The following is a 22,588-nucleotide window of genomic DNA, read 5'->3' as shown; positions in this document are numbered from 1 at the left end:
ATGATAACTTTGACCTAACAGACATGCTTTTTGACAAAGAATTTTTGTTTGGATGCTTAACTTGTATTCCCTTGAAGTCTTCAATGATACATAAGCCTGCCCTAAAAGCAACGAGTGAAAAAATTACTTGGTCTAACTGGATACAGAAAGTAATTTTATAAATTTACTAACAATATCCCAATAGACTTTTCATATTATCCCCTTTATAACCCTTGGACAAAAATACAATTTAGATAAATTACAGCTTTGGTAATACCTGCAGCTGAGAAATACAATAACGAAGATTATAGAGTTTTTCATGAATGTCATCCCCAAAGAGTTACAGCCAAATTATTTAGAACCTATGGTGAAAAATAAAACTCAGGATTGCATTTATATGTAATTTTATTTGTCCTGAGGCCAACCTGACTACAGAGGAGCAAAGGCTGATGTAGGGCACAAAGCTTTTGCTCAAGATACATGTTGGACTTTTGTACGATACCTGTCAACACAGTAATTGGTACATGCGTAATTCCCTAAAAATTATATAATTACATAGGATACAAATTTAAAGCCAAATCTGGAAACCTTGGCCATCAACATAAGACCGATAATTCACTACTGGCTCTGTCCGAAAAGCAATTGTTTAATTCTTTTGTTCATCTTGCTAAATGTGTACACAGCAGTCCTGATCTGCCAGCACCTGTTCACAGAACCCTCTATAGTTGGGTGACTAGTCTAGAGACTTGCACAAAGTAAGTGGATGATCAAAAGATACTTGTTGATTGAATACGTGATGGTGAATTTAATTAATATAAGTTTAATGGAGCAGTCCAATGCCTTCCTGGACTCCAAGAATTATCTTAAACTTGAGACTGACTTTGAGGGGAAAAAAATGGTTACGCTTCATAAAACTAGAGTGGACTTTAGGTGCCAAATGAGTTTTCAGCTTTTGTTTTTGGGATAGGGGAATATTAGGTGAGCCAGTAGTACTAAACAAGATAGGTCATTCTCCATTCCCACAGAAACTCTCCCAACCCAGTCTTTTATGAACTCTCACAGGACCCCTGTAAATTGTGTCTTCATGTCTTTCCTTTACCTTAGAGAATGTTGCCTCATTAACTCTTTTTTAAGCACAACTCAGATCATTTCAGAGCTGCATGAGGAAAATTTTTAACAGCTTTGTTGAGGTATAATTAATATGAAACATACTATACATATTTAAAGTGGGCAATTTGAGGAGTTTCGACGTCTGGATACACCGGCCGATCCTTCACCAGGGTGTGGATATTGAGCATAACCACTACCTCCATCAGCTTCCTCGTTCCCCCTTATAATCCCTTCCTTCAGCCCTTCCCACCCACCCCTTCCACACCACCTCCATCCCCAGGCAACCACTGACCTTCTTTCTGTCACTGTAGATTAGTTTGCATTTCATAGAGTTTTATATAAATGGAATCACACAGTATGTACTCTTTTTTGTCTGGCTATGTTCACTCACCATAATTATATCAAAGTGTAGCAGAGAAGAACAAACCTGACTCCATATTGGATCTATTCCTTTAGCTCTAACCCTTGTGCTTTGTCGCCCGTGCGTAGTCACGCCGGCTTTGCACCTTTGTAAAGGAATGTTGCCTCTACCCTGAAACACACATGCTAACGCATTCTCAAGGTTCTGACCTTTAAAGGTATAACACTTATTTGCAGAACAGAAAATAACACTTGTCTTGTTGGAGGTTTATAGGAACATTGTGTCCAGACCGACACGGACAGCTGCAAGAGCAAAGGATTCCTACACCAGAAAGTTTGCAACAGCCAGCCACATCCCCTCACCTTTTAGTATAAAAGAAGCCTGAATTCTGACTTGAGTAAAATGGTTCTTTGGAACACTAGTCCACCATCTTCTCAGTCTGCTGGCTTTCCAGAGAAAATCCCTATTTCTTTCCCCAACAAATCATAACTCTATTTATTGGCCTGTCTTGCAGTGAGCGGTATGAGCTTGGACTCTCTAACAAAGGTTCATCCAATAGCCTATTCCTTTGTATTGCTGAGTAGTATTCTATTCTATGAATAAACCTCAGTCTGTTTATCCACTTACCTGTTGATGGATATTTGGGATATTTTGAGTTTTGGCTTATATTAATAAAGTTGTTCTGAATAAGTTACCAGACTTTGCATGGGCACGTTCTTTCATTTCTTCTAGTTACTTCACAGCCTCATCATCACTTTGTATGATAAAAATTTTTTAATTTAAGAAATTCGAGGACAACTGGACTTCTAGTGAGTAGGATGCATCCGGACCCCAGGGTGATGGCGGGGACTCATTGCTGGACCCCCAGGCCCATGGCTTCCTCCCCATCCACCTGCTGCCCATTTCTTGGCCCAGGGCTAGGGCGGGGACCCGGGACCTGGGCAACTTTTTTCCACAAAGTCCCTGGGCCAGGGATGACTGACCACCAGGGAGGGGAAGGGTTCCTTTGCAACACTCCTCCTGACCCATGATGGACCAGCTCAGGCACTAGAATTCGCTTTGAAGTTTCACTGATGGCTGACCTCAGCAGGCAAGCATATTTAGAATTTTTCACAACCTGAAAGATGTCCCTCCTGCATCACTTTCTGTCAGTCCTTTTGTGCATGGAGAAATTTTACTTTTTTATTTCCACTGCTACAATGAAGAAACATCAGTAAATTAGAGGAATAAAAATAAAGTAATATTTTAAAAAAGAAATTCTAATCAGTATGTAGTTGCATCTCATTGTATTAATGACTAATGATATTGAGTATATATTTATGTGCTTATGTCGTGTATTTTCTTTGGTGTCCTGTCCATTCAAACCTTATATCTTGTATGGTAGACTATCTATTCAAACATTTTGCCCATTTTTCTTTCATTTTAAGAGTTATTTATACATTCAGGGTACAAGTCTTTTATTAGGTATATGATTTGCAAATATTTTCTCCCAGTTGGCAGCTCATCTTTTAACCACTTTAACAGTGTCTTTCAAATAGCAGAAGTACAGAATTTTGATGAAGTTCACAAAGATTTTCTCTTATGTTTTTTTCTAGAAGTTTTATAGTTTAATTTTTGTGTGTGTGTGGTAAAAAACACCTATCATGAGATCTACTCCCTTAACAAATTTTTAGGTGTTCAAGTACAGTATTGGCAACTGAAAGCACAGTGTTGTACAGCAGATCTCTGGAACTCTTTCTTCTTACATGACTGAAACTCTGTACTATCTAACAATATTATGTTTTCCCTTTTTCCAGACCCTGTCAAATGTTACCAAATGCCAGTTTGTGTGCCTGAGGCACAGGAAGACCAAACAACCCAAAACGTTGGAGTTTGGAGCAGAAAAAGGATTATTGCAGGGCCATACAAGGAGAACAGGTGGCTTGTGCTCAAAAAACCTGGAACTCCCTGAAGGGGTTCAGCAAAGCATTTTTAAAGGCAAGGTGAAAGAGGGGCATCCCAGGGTATGTGATCAGTTTGTGCACAATTCTGATTGGCTGATGTTCAGGTAACAGGGTGGTGTCACAGGTGTTAACATTATCAATCCTTAAGTGTCAGAGGTCTGGGGGCTATGTGCTCATGATCATCAAGTAGTTAATTTCTTCCATTTGGTGGTGGGCTTTAGCATCTGAAAAACTCAGGAAATATGCATGAGATACTATTATCTGCTTACTCCAGAGAGAAGCTACAACAGAGGATATAGGGAAAGGGGGTCTGTCTCAGGAAGGCCCCCTTGGGTCCTGCTCGGTTACACAACCACCATTCTACTTTCTGCTTCTCTGAGTCTGACGACTTCAAATGTCTCATGTAAGTGGAATCATGCAGTATTTGTCCTTTGACTGTATTATTTTACTTAGTATAATGTCCTGAAGGTTCTTTCATGTTGTAGCCTGTGTCAGGATTTCCTTCTTTTTAAAATTCCATTGCATGTGTATACCACATTTGTGTCATCCATTGATGGACATTCAGGGTGTGCTGCAGTGAACATGGGAGTGAAAATATCTTTTAAAATCCTATTTTCAATTTTTCTGGGTATATACCCAGAAATGTGATTGCTGGATCATATAGTAGTTCTATTTTTAATTTTTGGAGGAACTTCCCTGCTGTTTTCCATAGTGGCTGCACCATTTTACATTCCCACCAACAGTGTATGTGTTTTAATTTATCCACATCCTCATCAACACTTGTTGTTTTCTTTTTTTTGGAATAATGGCTGTCATAACAGGTGTGAGGTGATAGCTCATTGTGGTTTTGATTTGCATTTTCCTGATGATTAGTAATGTTAAGCATCTTTTCATCTACCTGTTGGCTATTTGTATGTCTTCTGTGGAGAAATGTCTTTTCAGGTCCCTTCTCGTTTTTTAACCAAGTTATTTGTTTTTTTTGCTATTGAGTGGTAGGGGTTCCTCATATATTTTGGATATTAACCTCTTATCAAATAGATGGCTTGCAAAAAATTCTCCCACTCCATAAATTGTTTTCACTCTGTTGATTATTTCCTTCGTGTGCAGAAGCCTTCTAGTTTGATGTAACCCCACTTGCCAATTTTTTGCTTTTGTTGCCTGTGCTTTTGATTTCATATCCAAGAAATCATTGCCAAGACCAGTGTTACGAAGATTTCCCCTTATGTTTCCTTCTAGGGGTTTTATAGTTTCAGGTTTTATATGTAAGTCTTCAATCCGTTTTGAGTTGATTTTTGTGTATGACGTAAGATAAGGATCCAATTTCATTCTTTTGCATGAGGATATCCAGTTTTCTCACTGCCATTTATTGTAGAGACTGTCCTTTCTCCATTGTGTAGTGTGGCAGCCTTGTTTGATTGTATACATGCGTGTTTATTTCTGTGATCTCTAATCTATCTTTATTCCATTGGTCTATATGTCTGCCTTTATGCCAATACCATAGTATTTTGATTATTGAAGATTTATAATATGTTTTGAAGTCAGGAAGTGTGAGGCCTCTAGCTTTATTCTTCTTGATCAAGATTATTTTGGCTATTCTGGGCTCTTTGTGGTTCCATATGAATTTTAGGATTTTTTTTTCTATTGTGCAAAACATGCCATTGTAATTTTGATAAGCATTACATTAAATTTGTGGATTGCTTTGGGTAGTATGGACATTTAAACACTGTTAAGTCTTTCAATTCATAAACATGAGCTGTCTCTCCATTTTTTTAATGTCCTTTAAAATTTCTTTCAGCAATGTTTTCTAGTTTTCAGTGTACAAGTCTTATACCTTCTTGGTTAACTCTCTTCATGAGCATTTTATTCTTTTTCATGCTATTGGAAATGGGAATGTTTTCTTTTTTTTTTTTCTTTTTTAAAATTGAAGTATAGTTAATTACAATGTTGTGTTATTTTCAAGTGTACAGCAAAGTGATGCAGATATATATATATATATATATATATATATATATACACACACATATATATATATTCTTTTTCAGATTCTTTTCCATTATAGATTATTATAAGACATTGAGTATAGTTCCCTGTGTTATACAGTATGTCCTTATTGTTTACTTATTTTATATATAGTAGTGTGTATATGTTAATCCCAACCTCCTAACTTATCCCTCCCCCTCACCTTTCCCCTTCAGTAACCATAAGTTTGTTTCCTAAGTCTGTAGGTTTGTTTCTGTTTTGTACATAAGTTCATTTGTATTATTTTTTTCGATTTCACATATAAGTGATATCATATGATATGTTTCTTTCTCTGTCAAGGTTGAGAAACATAACCAACCTACCACATACATAAAAATACAAATAGCAATTTAGACAAAATGAGGTGACAGAGGAATATGTTTCAGAGGAAGCAACAAGCTAAAAACCCAGAAGAACTAAGTGACTTGGAGATAGGCAATCTCCCTGGGTATGTTTTCTTAATTTCCTTTTTGAATTGTTCATTGTTAAGTTTATAGAAACACAACTGATTTTTGTATATTGTTTTTGCATCCTGCAACTTTGCTGAATTTGTTTATTAGTTTATAACTCTTTTTAAAGTATATGAAAGAGATCAGATAAAATCATCAAAAAGGTAAATCTCTTTCTTGCTTGGAACCTTGAGAAAAACATAAATTGGATAATTTTTATAGGGACATCGAACAATATAATGGGAGGTGTCTTCAGTAGCAGTTTTATCAAGTTTCTTCATAGAGCCCGTTATTATATCAGCCCTCAATAAAAGCTGAAGACATAATGCTAAATCATAGTACTGTAAAGACATTTCTGATTGCTTGATTTCCAATTATGGCATGAACTGGAGGAAAATGTGACAGTGTGACTTCCTTGTGTCCAGGACTGATAGGCTTATTTCTGAAGTCCACATTGCAGGGATAGAAAAAAAAAAAGAACTTTATAATAAGTTGTGAAATTATAGTCAAATACTAAAAATAAGTGTCTTTTCCACTTTCTGTAGTATAATACTAAATATAATTACTTCTATATTAGCCTAAAATAAGAAATGTCTTATTGATTTATATGAATTTTTGAGGAACTTTGTGTAGAAGTCCATCTCAGTTAAAGGAGAAGCTCTGAGTCTTAAAAATCTTAATTATAACCACAAGGTAGCAAAAGTCTTTAAACAACTTACCATTTTGGAAACTCTTGTAACTTAAATTGTGAAACTCCCAATTCCTACTTTATATCTTTTAAAAAGGAGACCCAATTAAGAATTTTTATATAAAGCACTTTAGACAAAACTTCTTAAATGAGGTGTAAACAGTAAAGTAAACAGGAAGGTAAGCTATCACTGCAATAAGGAAACAAAATGAAACGTGTGTAAAAGTGTTAATAAGAATACAACAGGCTTCTACAACACTCAGGAGAGAGATGGGGGCTTATATATAGTCTTTTTCTTTTTAAATAAATGAAGAGAGGAATAGAATGTAGGATAATCAAAATGGCTGGGACACAGCTCTTTAAAAATAGGTTTTCAATTTGCACAACTGAAGGAATAACATTATTTTCTCTAAAGGCTCATGAGGAAATACAAGTAATAAAGCAGCAGGCAAAATAAAAGAAAATATGAATAAAACAGAATGGTTTGCGTTTGGGATACTGAAATCAACCAGCTTGATTTAATAAATTATTTTTGGGAAGCCAAACAGAACTTGAAAACAACGGTATTATTTAAAAAAAAAACAATTCATTTTATAACAAAAAAAGCAAAGATTTATGTAGTGAATTCTACCTCAGTATTTATTACTGACTAAATCTGAGTAAAAGAAGAGGAAAGGGATGCTGATGCTTTTTATGGGAAAATTAAAAATGATGATGATTAGTGGTGATACTTTGTCCCACTTTTCAACATGACTCATAAGCATGATCGTTGTGATCACATGCTCCTATATGACCTGCAAAATCTAAAATATTTACTACCTGGCCCTTTATGGAAAAAGTTTTCTAATGCTTAGACTGATAGCACTTGAATTATCTTCCACCTGGTTGTTGCATCTGCAAGAGATATGGAATAAAAATCATTAGTAGAAATGATTGTATGTACTTGATAATATTGGAGTCTAATACACATTTGTCATGACAATGAGCAACTTAGTAGTAGGAAAATGCCTTTTTAAGGGTTTGTTGCTGAAAGAGTATAAATTCCTCTTGTTTGATTTCCAAAATTCAGTGAAGAGAAATAGTATTTTCTTCTTCTTTCCCAGTGATCTCAAAATCATTTTCAACCATTAATTAAGCCCTATTGCAAATATTATCCCTATTTTACAAATACAAAAATTAGAGCAGTGAGAACTCAAATTACTTCTTTAGAATCATGTGGTAAAATGATAGAGGAATTGAGAACAAAACTGTTGTCCCAAGTCAGTATTTTATCCCTTTGATTAAAATTCTCCAGCTCCAGCACACGGTTTAAATGCTTTTAGAAATGTTTCCATTTCTTTTTTTTTTTTTTCGCCTCTTGGGATAAGAGTAAGAAGAATACTCACCTGGGACGTTGTGACTATTTCAGCCATTACAATCAAACAAACCTGCAAAAGAAAACTTGACCAACACCTCATTCACATTCTTAATCATCCCTAGAATGTGAGAGTCAGGTGAGGACCAAGTAAAACAAAACATACAGTTTCAGAGGAAATTGGAATTATTTGCCGTGGAATAAAGAAGGAATTTAATAAGGCTTAAAATGCGCTAAAACTGCTCTTTCATTCCTTTCGGAAGTGTCAGTACATTGGTTGAAGCCAAGAAAACATCAAAGTATACTGAGTTGTTGGGCAAGGAGACATGGTTTCATAATTTTCATTTCATTCTGCAAGAGTAGAATCACCAGATCACTAAGATGCGAGAAAGAAGAGCCTGAAGGATTATGCCTCTTCTTGAGACTGAAGCAATTACCTCTCAATATCTGAAATTCTGCTTCTCTGTCAAAGCACAGTTCAAAGGCTGAGTCCTCCATGAAGTTTGCTCCTGCTTTGGAAGGCTTATCACACCTTCCTCTATGCTCTCTTACAATTCTGTTGAACCTCTATCACAGGGGTTCTGAGTGTGGCCCCGGGACCAAGCAACATGTGTATCACCTGGAAACTTGTTAGAAATGCAAATTCTCAGACTCCTCACAGGCTTTCTGAGTCAGAAACTCAAGGGGTGGGACTCAGCAGTCTATTTGTTAACAAGTCCTCCAGGTGCTCCCAATGCCCACTAAAATTTGAGAACCATGGCTTTCACAACTTGTATTTCATTTGTGTTTTGTTGTAGCTTGCAACAGTTCCTCCAAGGGCTCTCCAAGGCTGCAGGTATGTCCATTTATTTATTTTTTTAGTCTCGAATTCCTCGTATTGCTAAGACCATAGAGTTCACAGTATTTTGCATTCAGTATTCACTCAATGAATGTTTGCTGTTAAATTGATATCACACTTTGTTTGGTGTTTCAGTATATCACGTTAGTTGTATTTATAAAATATATACTACTGGATCATTTTCCTGGGAAAATAGCATAGTACTTGAGGTAATAATATTGCATATTTTCTCTGATCAGATGAACCCTAAAAAAATAAAACGAATGTAGGTTTTCAAAGTTTGGTGTTCCTTGTACTATTCTCAGAGAAGGTTCCTTAGTGATTCTGCTATGTGCTTCTTATCCTCTTGGTGAAAGTGTAATGATTAATTGCAAGCTTTGAAATCAGATCAGATAGGACTTGTATCCCAGCTCTGCTACTTTTTCTCTGGGCTTATTCAAGTTACTTAACCTTTTTTATGCTTGAGTTTCTATCTGAAAAACAGGATATCATGCTCATTTTGTTAAGTTGTTATGAGGTTTAAAAATACTGTCACATGTCAAGCAATCAATAAACATTTGCTGTTATTTAATTACTGGTTTTATTATTATCAACTTGAGGAAAGAACAAATATACATTTTCTACAGTGAATAGTCATAGCATGCTCAACTGATTATTCTGAAAGTACTGCATAATTGCTTTACTATGAAAGAACATAATATTTCTACACTAGGGAAAAAATGTCTGGACAGTGGTTTATTCTCTAAATTGTCCAATTGATGAAATTACTTTTTTCTAAAGAACTGAGTTGTTACAAATGCCCTTAAAAGAGACAACATGCTGTTTGAGAAAGAACAGTAGACTTGAAATCAGAAGGCCTGGGTTTGAGTGCTAGTTCACTTCTGGTTCTGGTTAGGATTTGAATTTAGGAGACAAATCAAGGTGCAAGTTACTTAGCAAATCTGAACTTCAATTTTCCACCTCCATAAAATAAAAGCAATAATAATTTGTAAACTAGTTAATTTCATAGAGTTGCTAAAAGAAATCATAAACATAAAAGTTGTTTATAAAATGTAAAGCAGTACATAAATACAAGGTACAAAAACACCTTGCTATCGCTATTAGTATAGTTATTATAAAATCGAGGTTCTCCACTGCTCATTATTTGCTAGTCTCTTGTATTATATGGACATGGTTTGCTGTTGGAGTGCCAACTGAGAGCAAATTGAGTAATATTCTTTGTTAAATTTATTTTTTTAATTTAATTATTTGATATTGAAGTATAGTTGATTTACAGTGTTGTGTTAGTTTCAGGTGTATAGCAAAGTGATTCAGTTATACATATACATATATCCACTCTTTTTCAGGTTCTTTTCCCATATAGGTTATTATAGAATATTGAGTAGAGTTCCCTGTGCTATACAGTAGGTCTGTATAGCAGACCTATTGTTGATTATCTATTTTATATATAGTAGTGTGTATATGTTCTATTGTCTAGAACATATTGTTGATTATTTTATATATAGTAGTGTGTATATGTCCTATTGTCTAGAACATATTGTTGATTATCTATTTTGTATATAGTAGTGTGTATATGTTCATCCCAAACTCCTAATGTATCCCTTTCCACCACATTCTTGTTGATGTAGTCATATCCCCTAAGAGTGGGGTTCAGAACACTGAAACATTTCACATGTGCTAATAAAACACTATTGGACGCAAATGACTTCTGCTCTGACAGCTGACCCTGCTTGGATTTAAATTGGTGTCCGTGAGGCGTGTGGCATTGCACTGTATCATTCAGGGCTATCAGATTCTCTGCCTTTGAAGAGAAAACCTATTTTCTGGCTTACTGTCACTACAGTCCTAGTTAATCAGTTCCCTGGTGCTTCTCTTTTATGACTCCAGGCTGTGCAGTAGTTCTGCCGCAAAACTACATTCTCACAGGGCTTTTGATTTTATTTGAAGTTTTCGTGCTTATGCTTGAGTTTTCTATTTCTTAATATTCATGAGTGGCCCCACAAACTTGATGGCAGTTTTAGAATCAGCCAAGAAATCCCCCAGGATATCTGATCTGGCTGCTTTTATAAAAGAACAACCACCACCAACCCCTCTCCTTTGCTTACTCTGGAGATTCAATCAACAGAACCATAAGACACATGCCTAAAGTTTGGAGCTTCTCTTGCTTTTTAGATTGAGGGTTAGAGATAGATCCAATGTAGCCACTGGATATACTTAGTGTGATATATACATCAAGGGAAGTTTCTCTAGAAAGGTAGACAGAAGGATAAGCTTGGCTCCCTAGGGTATAAGACCTTGATAAAGAGTGATCTCAGCCATTGAGAATCCAGCTCAGGGTTGTAGTAAATTCCAAAACCCAATTGGGATGGAGTGTCTTGACCTGGATACTAAGGAATGAAGAGAACATAGGCTATGCCCACAGGGATAGTACAGTATGTGAAATACAGAAAGGCATGAGAGGACAAATGAAAGTAATACTAATATAACCATGTAGTATATTACGTTTCTTCTGTATACTTCTCTGTATCTTCCAAATTTTATGTGGTGGACGTGTATTATTTTTGTCAACAGGACAAATGTGCTGTGAGATAGCTGAGGAAATAGTGTAACTTCTTACAAGCTTCTTTCCTTCTCCATCCTTGTATTTCCAGAGGCTAGTATAGTGCCTGGAATGTTGTAGGCACTCAATAAATCTTTGCTGAATGGAAGAATTAATTCATCTTAAAAAAACGTTGCAGAGAACTATGTCTCATATGACCATGAATATATTAAAAAGAAAAATATAACGAAATGGATAACATTACAATATGTATGAAGTCATTGGATGGTTTTGGTCACATGAGTGATATAACGTGAATAATATGTTACAAAAAGATCACTTTGGATACTGTGCAGAAGTGACCTTTGGGGAAAAAAGCAGAAATGTTTGACCAGTTAGAAAGCTATTCTATATGATAAGAGTGAACCGAAGTGTTTGGTAAGGAATGGCTGCTGTTAATTGTATTTTGGCATAGCACTACAGTTCTTGTTAGCAGATTGGACATAGGCTGTGGGCAACAGAGTGGTAAAAAAATGACTCCAGGTTTTTCAGCATGAGCTGCAGGAGCAATGATGTATCATTTCCTGAGAAGGAGAACAGTGGCGGGGAGGATGTCTGGGGGGAAGGGGAGAGTACATAATTCTCTTCTGGTCATAATAGATGTGAATTTCCCGTTATATATAAAAAGATGCTCAGTTAATACGAATCTTATTTATTTATACAAATCTATATGGTTTAGGAGAGAAATCAGAGCTGAAGATATAATTTGTGTGTTGTACTGTCATTAAATATCTATACACTTAAACCATGGGGCAGGGTGATTCTGCAGATATATATGTGTGTATATATACACACACACACACACACATACATATATACATAAAGTGGGGGGAGAGAGGAGGAGGGAAGGAGGGAGGGGAGGGGAAGGGAGGGGAAGAGAGGGAGAATGATGCAGGTGGGTGAGAGGTTAAATGCAGGAGCAGTATCCTGAAAGAGCAAAAAAGGATAGGATCCAGGGGCTGAGAAAAATGTTTGGATTTACAAAAGATTCAAGACAGTACCTTTTATAAGCATGGGAGAGAAAGGAGAGTATTGACACACACATGTAGGGAGGCCAATAGGCAGATTAGGTGATTAGAAGATTGTCTAACAGAGAGGGAGTGAGGAGTGAAGGGAGTGTATCTGCAGTTTGGATAAAGAGAAGGTCTGAAATAATATCTTAGCATGTGGGAGGACCAACTGACTGTGACTAGACACGTGCTGAGGGTCTACTTGAGATTTGTGCTTAAAAATATTAGGTGAAATCAGTCAGCAAGGTTCAGTGCTTTTCCTTAACAATTCTCAGATGCTCAGGTGCAGGTGTGGAACAGGCAGACAGTTGGATTTAACCAGGGCTTACATTCTGTAAAATGAGTATGATGGAGTGAGTACAAGAGAATGGAGGGGATACGAAGAGGAGTGATTTACAATTATAGTGAACACCCTACTTTACTGTATAATGTGAAAATTTCTCATGTTGATCAATATTCTTATAATATTATAAGAATATATCCACATCAATTTATAATATAGCCAAAGCATCCCATCAATGCATAATCATTCTTTGATGTCTATCAATATCGACGACGTCTTCTTTTTGTTGTAGAACTCTTTGCACCTTCAAACATGTAAAAACTGCTATGAAAAAGTGGAGGTTGCTTTTTCCTGTGCTTATTTCAATAAAAGTGAATGAACTCTATTGCCGGGTAGCAGGAACCTTTTCTCTACAATCAGTTTGACCAATGATTTTCAAAATTGCTTTGTTCTTGAGTCCGAAGGTACCACTTTCTCTCCTTCAGTCCAGAATTTGGCCCTGCGAAAAATCCAGAAGGATGTGCTGAGAGGGAACACATTGAGAAAAATGCTGTTCTTGTCTCGGGAAGGAATCCTGGCCCCTCATGGGACCCAACAGCATTCCCTTTGGGTTTGGGCTCGTGGCTGGGCCTACCTCTCAGCCTTCTCTTTTCAGCTGCAATGAATGCTCTGGTCCAGCTGCCACAGGAAAGCACATTTTACTAGAGAAAATCAAATCCTTGACAATCGACAAGAAGATTCACAACCCCGGCAATTGATGATAGGATAACGTGTGGCTGACTTCATAAAATGGCTTCAGTCAGACAAAAATGTGCCGACTGTTAGGAAATGAAATGTAATAAACCAGCTACAAAAATAGATTTAGAACACCATAATGTAAGGAGAAACAGGAAGCCACGAAGGGAAAGTGGCAGGGCCGTTAGAAAGCTGAGTATTCAAGCTCTCAATTAGACTCGGCTGCGGTCGATGTTCTCCAGGTTAGTGGTACGAACTGTTTAAGGACTGTTCAAGTTGACTCAGTTTTATTTAGGGGCCTTTTTTTCCTTCTTATAGCAGTATACTGTTGTAAAGAAGGATTCTAACATTTCAGAAGTGCCCTTTTCCCTTTATAGCTAAACTTGAACTCCTCTTAGTGTCTGCTTGAAGCTTTGGGAGGTGTACTAACTCTTTTAGGTCACTAAGCAAACATTTAATTAATTAGCATTGTTGAACCCAGGTGAAAGAGCCACGAATATGTGTTGATCAAATGGAGGTCGAGCTGTAGGGTTTCGGTTCTCTCTAAAGTGTCCAGGGATGTGGACAATCCCCATGTTTGTGTGACATTTGTCCTGGACAACAGAGATGGTCCTGTTGGGACAAGTCAGTCTTCTGTTTGCCTAATGCCACAGCATGACATTTCACAGCGTGAAGGTGGGAGGAAAACCCTTTTGCATAAAGAAGGTAATAAACAAGCAGAGGAACGAGGGAGCTCTTCTTAATCTCCCTCTGCAGCCCAAGTAAAGTGAATTGTAAAAGCCTGACTTGGAGCCACAGTGTTTTGAATGTAAAGACAAGGCCCAAATGTTCTGAATTTACTCCTAGGGAGTGCTCAATCCAGCTGACTGTAGCATAAGGAATTTAATAAAGTAAAAGCAAGTTATCTAATCAGACCTCCTGCTGCTTATTTATTATCAAAATGAAAATAGGCTTAATTTGGTGTTATTGTAACCGAATTCATTACAATATCCAAACATGTTTTATGCTTTTCCCCCCTTGGATATTATATTGCCACTGATTGTATGGATGGGAAGGAGGTAAAATGCTGTCTTGCTGAACGCAGGTAAACTAATTCTCGACACTGAGGTATTGTTCAACAAACTTCACAGACGGCAATTTATAAAAGGGTCATTTCAAATGGAAATATGATGGTTAAACTGAGTTCTCTTATTTAATAAAGAGTTTACTAGATGATTTTATATACAAGCTTGTTATTAATCCAACATAAGGAGTTGTTTTTCATGAACTCATTGTAAGTGCGAAAGATTAAATTTGTAATTATCAAACAGTTGCTATGAGCCCTGGTCTGCTAGGAGCTATGTGGGCTTCCTCACATGATGGGAGTGTGCTCTCTGCCCATGAGGCTGGTCAACTAGACAAAGGAAGCACGTCAGAAACTGAGCCTTAAAGAATACAGAGGACAACAGAAGTGTCAGTCATGAGAGTTCAGAGAGTGAATTCCAGCTATTCCTTTGCTTGAATTCGTGTTATATTACCCCTTAAATAGAGAATTTAAGTTTTCCAACTTCCTATATGGTGATTTCTCATATCTCTCATTTGCTTTTTTGAAGATTGTGATGAGCTGGGTTTCATTAAGAATAGGTGAAGAAAGATCATTAATTCAGGATAATCAGGCTGGCTCATCGGAATGTACTAAAGATAACAAGCTGATGCTTGTAGAAAACTTGTGTTTAACATACAATATAGAAATAGGAAGTGATATGTATATGCTGTATTCTAAACTTCCCAAATGATGATAGAATAGGCTGTTGGCTAAAAATGTTAAGCATGAAGAGGGTGATGATATATTCCCAGATAGAAAATTGCTTGTAATGCATAATACAAACCATCAGTCAATACAGGGAAGACTTCCATAACTGAGAAAATGGGTGGGATATGCTTATAGACAAAGGGGCAAGGCACACCATCTGTCTACAGAATGACGTTGATTGCCTCGATTCCCGATGGTTAATATATGTATCAAGTAATGACCAATTGAGGGAAGAGCAACTCCAAAGTGGAACAGAGACACAGACCACAGCCAGTTCAGAAGTCTGTGAGGAGGCGTCTTAACTTCTCTGGTCCTTGTCTAGGTGCCGTGGGTTGACGGTTGTTTGGACTTGCCATATTTTGTTTGTGTGTTGTAGGTTAGGATAGGACATTTCTCCTTTGAGTCAATAATTAGAATAAAAAGATCATATGACATCTTCCTCTCCTTCCTCACAGCCCTTGATTTGTGTTGGGGAGTTGTTATTCTCCCAATCAATAGTGTGTGGTACCCTCCTTCTAGAGGAGCCTGACTTTGCCTTTGTTCTTAGCTCTTAAGTAGTCTTGGGATATAAGTATTAGTTATTTACCCGAGATAGGACTTTGGAAATTCAAACCCAACACAGTATTTTAGGATTTATATTCATGGAGAAAGAAGTGACCACAGAGTAGAACTGATGAGGAGAATAGAATATTGTCTCTCAGTCAAGATAAAGCATGGTCAAGTTATCAGTACCCCATAGAGTATTTGAGTATGAAATAGGAATAATATCTCCTTCTAATTCACCCTCAGAGCACTGCTATCTAACTGCAAGCCCTAAGCATACTGATGGAAGGGACTGCTAGCACGGTAGCCTCAAAAGCGAGATGGGAAAATGTTCTCGGTGGTTAGTAATAATAATTCCTTATATCTCAATGGAACTCTAAAATTTAAAGTAAGCTTCCACATATGCTATTTTATTTGACCATCAGTACAACCCCTGAACTGTGAAATAAATCCAAATGGTAGGAAAAGTGCACCCATCCACTATTCCCTCAAACAGCTCATGATCTGTATGAGACATATTATCAGTCCATATTATATTGGACATCAATAACTCATTCATTGCTTTTCTAAATCAATACCAATATCTGTGGCACTGTATTTTATTAGATTAGGATGGCCACATACAGACATACTCTTCTAGAAACCAAGGACTGAAGATAGAAATTAAATTACACAGGACCACAAAGCAATTAGAAAGTGAGCTGAAATTAGAACTCAAAATTCTTACTCTTATTCTAATGCTGACAAGGAAGATGGTCTCTGCTAGTTATTTAATAAAGAGGAAGTCTGAGCTTCTATATATATACCTATATATAGAGACATATATATACGTCTCTCTCTATATATGTTTGTGATGGTCACTGGCCACATACTTCTCAATTCAATATTTAACTACGCAGTAGCATATGATACTTAATTTAAAATTATCATTAACTTGCCAGTCAGCATGTGGCATTCTTCTTTTCTCACTTTAGATCACTTCATTCTGAAAGGATAAAAAAAGACCAGAGGCAGCAGTAGGACTTAACTGGACACATTTTCAAGTCAATGATGCATTGGATTTCAACATTTTTGTCTTGTAATCACAAGTTTGTACTAGCACTTTAAATGTAAGGATATTAGCTGAATGGCATAGGGAAGATAAATTGTCCTCAGGTGCCCTTGCTGGCATTACAAAGGAGTTATTTTAGAAAGAACTTTTTATATCAAAGCCTTTTCAAAGAGCTAGTTCAGGGAACCATTTGGTATTTACAAAAACTAGTATTTCTAAAACTGCAAGGCTCACATTCTATTAAAAAGAATTCTCACTTCTCAAAAATTTAAAGAACCCCTAGAATGCTAAATGCAAAGCTCTTTTAAATAGATGAAACGGACCAGCAGTGGAGAAAAAGCTGCAGCATGATCCAGTGGAAAGCAGTGGTCACAAGCTCTGGCTCTATCACTCTCTAGGTGTGTGACCTTGAGAAGGAAATAATGTTTCGACCTCAGTTTCCTCATCGGAGATCAAATGAGGTTGGACTGTACCACATGCAAACACCATTTCTGTTTTAATAACCTATGGTCATAAAACCTGTATTTTATAGTATTATGTATTTGGATTTGACTCCCTCACCAGCCTCACCAAATAAGGTTGTTTTAGCATTTCTACCCAGATTTCACTGAACACGTTTCTTCTCCTTTTTCCCAACAGACCTCAGCCTTTTGAAAAGTTCACCCATGTATTTCTGGAGGTTCCTGGGGGCGTCTTGCACATACTTATGAATAAATCTCAGTCTGCCCAGCGGCCAGAGCTCCTCGCCGAGCCTCTGTCAGGGGCACTCAGCTCCACCACACCCACCAAAGCTTTGCTACTGCTCTGCTGGCCAATAGCCACCTTATCCAGACGCTGTCCCCTGGAACTCCCGAACTGTAGGCCTTTGAGATGCAAACACTGTGCTATATTTCCCACAGTCTCACTGCATCAGAACCAGTTTAGAAATGCATTTGCCTCCTGGCTTCAGCTCCAGTCATGGGACTGAACTGTGGTTAAAGGCTGGAACGTCTTTATTTTCCTTAGTCACAGAACCCACACAGAAATCTCCTCACCAATCCCTTTTCCTCTTAAGCAAATCATCAGTGTCTAGATTCCTGAGAGGTTGTGGACCCCACAAAAGCCATCTCAATTTCGGCCAAGTCAAGACTTCTCTTTTACTGTACATTCACTAATACTTGTTGGTGAGAATTAATATTTTAGAACGGTGCAGAACACCTCCTGCAACAATTAACTGCAGTCTTTTTAATAAAAGGGGGGGGGCAGTTAGCACGAGGACACATGCCTTCAGATTAGAAGTGTCTTCTTGGAGCACACTGATTTTCCTATTAAAAGGTCTTTCATCGAATGTTTACTCTTAGGACACTAAATTGTCTGAGTGATATGGGTTGCCACCATCAAGTAGATGTTCATAATTGTGACTTTAAAAAGAGGAGGTAATACTGATATTGGTATTGATTTAGAAAGACAATGAATATTATTAATGTCCAATATATTGATAATATGGACTGATACTGTCTCATACATTCTATGAGGTGTTTTAGGTAAGCAAGGAATAGTGGGTGCACTTTTCCTATCATTCATATTTATTTTACAGTTCAGAGGTTGTATTCACAATCAAATAAAATAGTGTATGTGGGAGTTTACTTTAAATTTTAGAGTTCCGTTGAGATATAAGGAGTTATTATTATTTTTATTATTAACCACTGAGAAACTGTTCCCATCTAGCTTATGAGGCTACTCTATTAGCCATCCCTTCCATCAGTATGGCTTAGTGGAAAGAGTTTGGGATTTGCAGTCAGACATGTGGGATCAAATCTTGACTGCACCACTCACTGTATAGCAGAGCAAGTTATTTACAGTCTGGAGCAATTTTCTCAGCTATTAAATGGAGATAATAATGCATAACTTGTAGAGCTTCTCTGAAGATTAAATGAGCCAATATATGTAAAGTACTTGATACAGTAAGCCTTAACATATGTCACATCTGAAGGAGCTCTTTTCCATAATGATTGGTTTCTTCTAGATTGTCACTACCTCTTAGGATACAAGGAGTGCAAAATGTTACTGTGTGACATTTATTGTGAAAGTAGATTTACTTCTCTGGTCTTTAGTTAGCTTAATGGAAAAATATGGAGTTTGGCTCCAAATGATTTCTAAAGTCCCCTGGAGCTCTAAAATTAGTGATTCCGTAATTTTTAAATGTTTCATTCATTAGTTAAATAATATTACCTTTTCTCTTTGATACCTGTCAAATTCACTTTAAAAACTATTATCACACTTCATTTATTTCCTAATAAATTTCTGACAGCATGAATTAGACATTCAAGGATTCTGCTGAGTTTTGTTAAATTAAGCCTACATAACGCTAAGTGGGATCTGAAGAAATAAAATCTTGTATTATGGTTATCACACATATTATTTAGTGAGGAATCATATGGAGTTTCCAGATGGTACTTATTTTTAGTGGGAGGTGATAATTAGCTTAATTCTATCTATCAGGCAATGCACTATATGTCCTTTCCTCACTTATTTTCATTGCTCTATGTATGCAAAAAATCAACTGACTAAAATCAATAATTTTCTTTTTTGTTGAATATAGTTGGTGTACATGTTATGTTAGTTTCAGGTGTACAACATAGTGATGCAACATTTAAATGCATTAAAGATGATCACCACAATAAGTGTAGTAACCATCTGTCCCCATACAAAGTTATTACAGTTTAGTGACCGTATTTCTTATGGTGTATATTACATCCCCGTGACTTATTTATTTTATAACTGGAAGTTTATATCTCTTAATCCCCTTTACCTATTTTGCCTAATTCCCCAGCCCTCTGGGGAGTTCTCTGTATCTGTATGTTTTCATTTTGTTTTGTTTTGTTTTATTTTTTAGATTCCACATATAAGTGAAATTGTAGGGTATTTTTCTTTGTCTGACTTATTTCACTTAGCATGATATACCCTCTAGATCCATCAATGTCACAAATGACAAAATTTCATTGTTTATGGCTGAGTAATATTCCATCGTGTGTGTGTATATCTATATCTATAGACACCAGTTCTATATCCATTCATCTATCAATGGATACCTAGGTTGCTTCCATATCTTGGCTATTATAAATAATGCTGCAATGAATATAGGGGTGCACATATCTTTTTGAATTAACGTTTTTGTTTTCTTCAGAAAAATATCCAGAAGTTGAATTGCTGGATCATATGGTAGTTCTGTTTTTAATGTTTTGAGGAATCTCCATACTGTTTTCCATAGTGACTGTGCCAATTTACATTCTGACAAATAGTGTATTAGGGTTCCTTTTTCTCCACATCCTCACCAGCACTTGTTATTTGTCCTTTATTTGATGATAGCCATTCTGACAGATATGAGGTTAAATCTCATTGTGGTTTAGATTTGCATTTCCCTGATGATTTATGATGTTGAGTATATTTTCACATATGTGTTGGCCATCTGTGTGTCTTCTTTGGAAAAATGTCTTTTCAGGTCTTCAGCCCATTTTTTAATCAGATTGTTTCTTTTTTTGATATTGAGTTGTATGAATTCTTTATGTATTTTGGATATTAACCTTTGGATATTCACCTTATTAAATATATTGTTTACAAATGTATTCTCCCACTTAGTTTGCTACCTTTTTGTTTTGCTGTGCAAAATCTTTTTAATTTGTTGTACTCCCATGTGTTTATTTTTGCTTTTGTTTCCCTTACCTGAGGAGATATATCCAAAAAAATATTGCTAAGACTAATGTGAAAGAGCATATGTCTATGTTTTCTTTTGTCTGTGTTTTCTTTTAGGAGTTTGATGGTTTTGAGTCTTACATTTAACTCTTTAATCAATTTTGAGTTTATTTTTGTATATGGTGGGAAAGAGTGGTCCAGATTCATTCTTTCTCATGTAGCTGTCCGGTTTTCCCAACACCATTTAATGAAAAGGTTTTATTTTTCCCATTTTATGTTCTTGCCTCTTTTTTCATAGGTTAATTGACCATGTAAGCATGGGTTTATTTCTGGGCTCTCTACTCTGTTCCATTGATCTGTTTGTCTGTTTTGTGCCAGTATCATACTGTTTTGATTACTGTGGCATTGTAATATAATTTGAAATCAGGAGGTGTGATACCTCCAGCTTTGTTTTTCTTTCTCAACTTTGCTGTGGCGAATTGGGGTCATATGTGTTTCCATAAAAATTTTATAATTATTTATTTTAGTTCTTTAAAATATACCATCGGTATTTTGATAGGGATTGCATTGAATCTGTAGATTGCCTTGGGTAATATGTATATTTTAATAATATTAATTCTTCCAATCCATGAGCATGGTATAGCTTTCCAATCATTTGTGTCATCGTAAATTTATTTCATCAATGCCTTATAGATTTCAGAGTATAGGTCTTTCACCTCTTAGGTTAGATTTATTCCTAGGTATTTTATTCTTTTTAATGCAACTATAAATGAGATTGTCTTCTAATTTCACTTTCCGGTAGTTTGTTATTAGTGTATAGAAATGCAACAGATTTCTGTATGTTAATTTTTTTATCCTGTGATTTTGCTGAATTCATTGATTAGTTCTGAAAGGCTTTTTTTTTTACGGAATCATTAGTGTTTTCTATATATAGTATTATGCAATCTGCAAAAAGTGACAATTTTACTTCTTCTTTGCCAATTTGGATTCCTTCTATTTCTTTTTCTTGTCTGATTGCTGTGGTTAGGACTTCCAGTACTATGATGAATAAAAGTGGTGAGAGTGGACATCCTTGTTTTGTCCTGATCTTAGAGGAAATGCTTTCAGCTTTTTACCATTGAGTATGATGTTGGCTGTGGATTTGTAATATATGACATTTATTATGTTGAGGTATGTTCCCTTCATACCCATTTTGTTGAGAGGTTTTATTGTAAATGGATGGTAAATTTTGTCAAAAGCTTCTTCTGCACCTACTGAGATGATTATATGATTTTTATTCTTCATTTTGTTAATATGGTGTATCACACTAATTGATTTGCAAATATTGAACTGTACTTGCATCTTTCAGATAAATTCCACTTGATCATATTGTATGATCCTGTTAATGTTTTGTTGAATTCATATTGCTAATATTTTGTTGAGCATGTTGTTGTTCATCAGTGATATTGGCCTGTAATTTTCTTTTTGTGTGTGTGTCGTCTTTTTCTGGTTTTGGTGTCAGGGTGATGCTGGCCTCTTAGAGTTCAGAAACCTTCTGGAATAGTTTGAGAAGAATAGGTATTAACTCTTTTTTATTCGAGATGTTTCCTGTTTCTTGAGGTAGGCTTGTATTGCTATAAACTTCCCTCTTAGCACTGCTTTTGCTGCGTCCCATAGGTTTTGGGTCGTCGTATCTCCATTGTCATTTGTTTCTAGGTATTTTTTGATTTCCCCTTTGATTTCTTCAGTGATCACTTCGTTATTAAGTAGTGTATTGTGTAGCCTCCATGTGTTTGTATTTTTTACAGATCTTTTCCTGTAATTGATATCTAGTCTCATAGCGTTGTGGTCGGAAAAGATACTTGATATGATTTCAATTTTCTTAAATTTACCAAGGCTTGATTTGTGACCCAAGATATGATCTATCCTGGAGAATGTTCCATGAGCACTTGAGAAAAATGTGTATTCCGTTGTTTTTGGGTGGAATGTCCTATAAATATCAATTAAGTCCATCTTGTTTAATGTATCATTTAAAGCTTGTGTTTCCTTATTTATTTTCATTTTGGATGATCTGTCCATTGGTGAAAGTGGGGTGTTAAAGTCCCCTACTATGATTGTGTTGCTGTCGATTTCCCCTTTTATGGCTGTTAGTATTTGCCTTATTTATTGAGGCGCTCCTATGT

At 36.2% G+C, this 22,588-nt stretch overlaps 1 protein-coding gene across 5 annotated transcripts in view; it reads left to right on the top strand.

Moving 5' to 3' along the window:
• The window catches only part of LOC309665542 (uncharacterized protein), a 406,582-nt gene that overhangs the window by 315,799 nt on the left and 68,195 nt on the right, over positions 1 to 22,588 (top strand). For 3 of the 5 annotated variants that reach the window (XR_014266485.1, XR_014266486.1, XR_014266488.1), the window contains 2 exons: positions 3,247 to 5,860; positions 7,917 to 21,994. Coding sequence is in view for 1 of the 5 variants with exons in the window: in XM_082472191.1 (XP_082328317.1) it covers positions 5,790 to 5,860; positions 8,701 to 8,738 (109 nt within the window). In the remaining 4 variants the exon portion in view is untranslated. Of the gene's footprint in view, positions 1 to 3,246; positions 5,861 to 7,916; positions 21,995 to 22,588 lie in introns of those variants that run through there. The other 2 variants (XR_014266487.1, XM_082472191.1) reach the window with 2 other exon arrangements.

Source organism: Balaenoptera physalus, assembly GCF_965194825.1.
Source record: "Balaenoptera physalus genome assembly, chromosome: 8".
NCBI classification, from domain to species: domain Eukaryota; kingdom Metazoa; phylum Chordata; class Mammalia; order Artiodactyla; family Balaenopteridae; genus Balaenoptera; species Balaenoptera physalus.
Note: the sequence above shows the minus strand (reverse complement) of the source record. Positions and strands in the feature narration are given on the sequence as shown.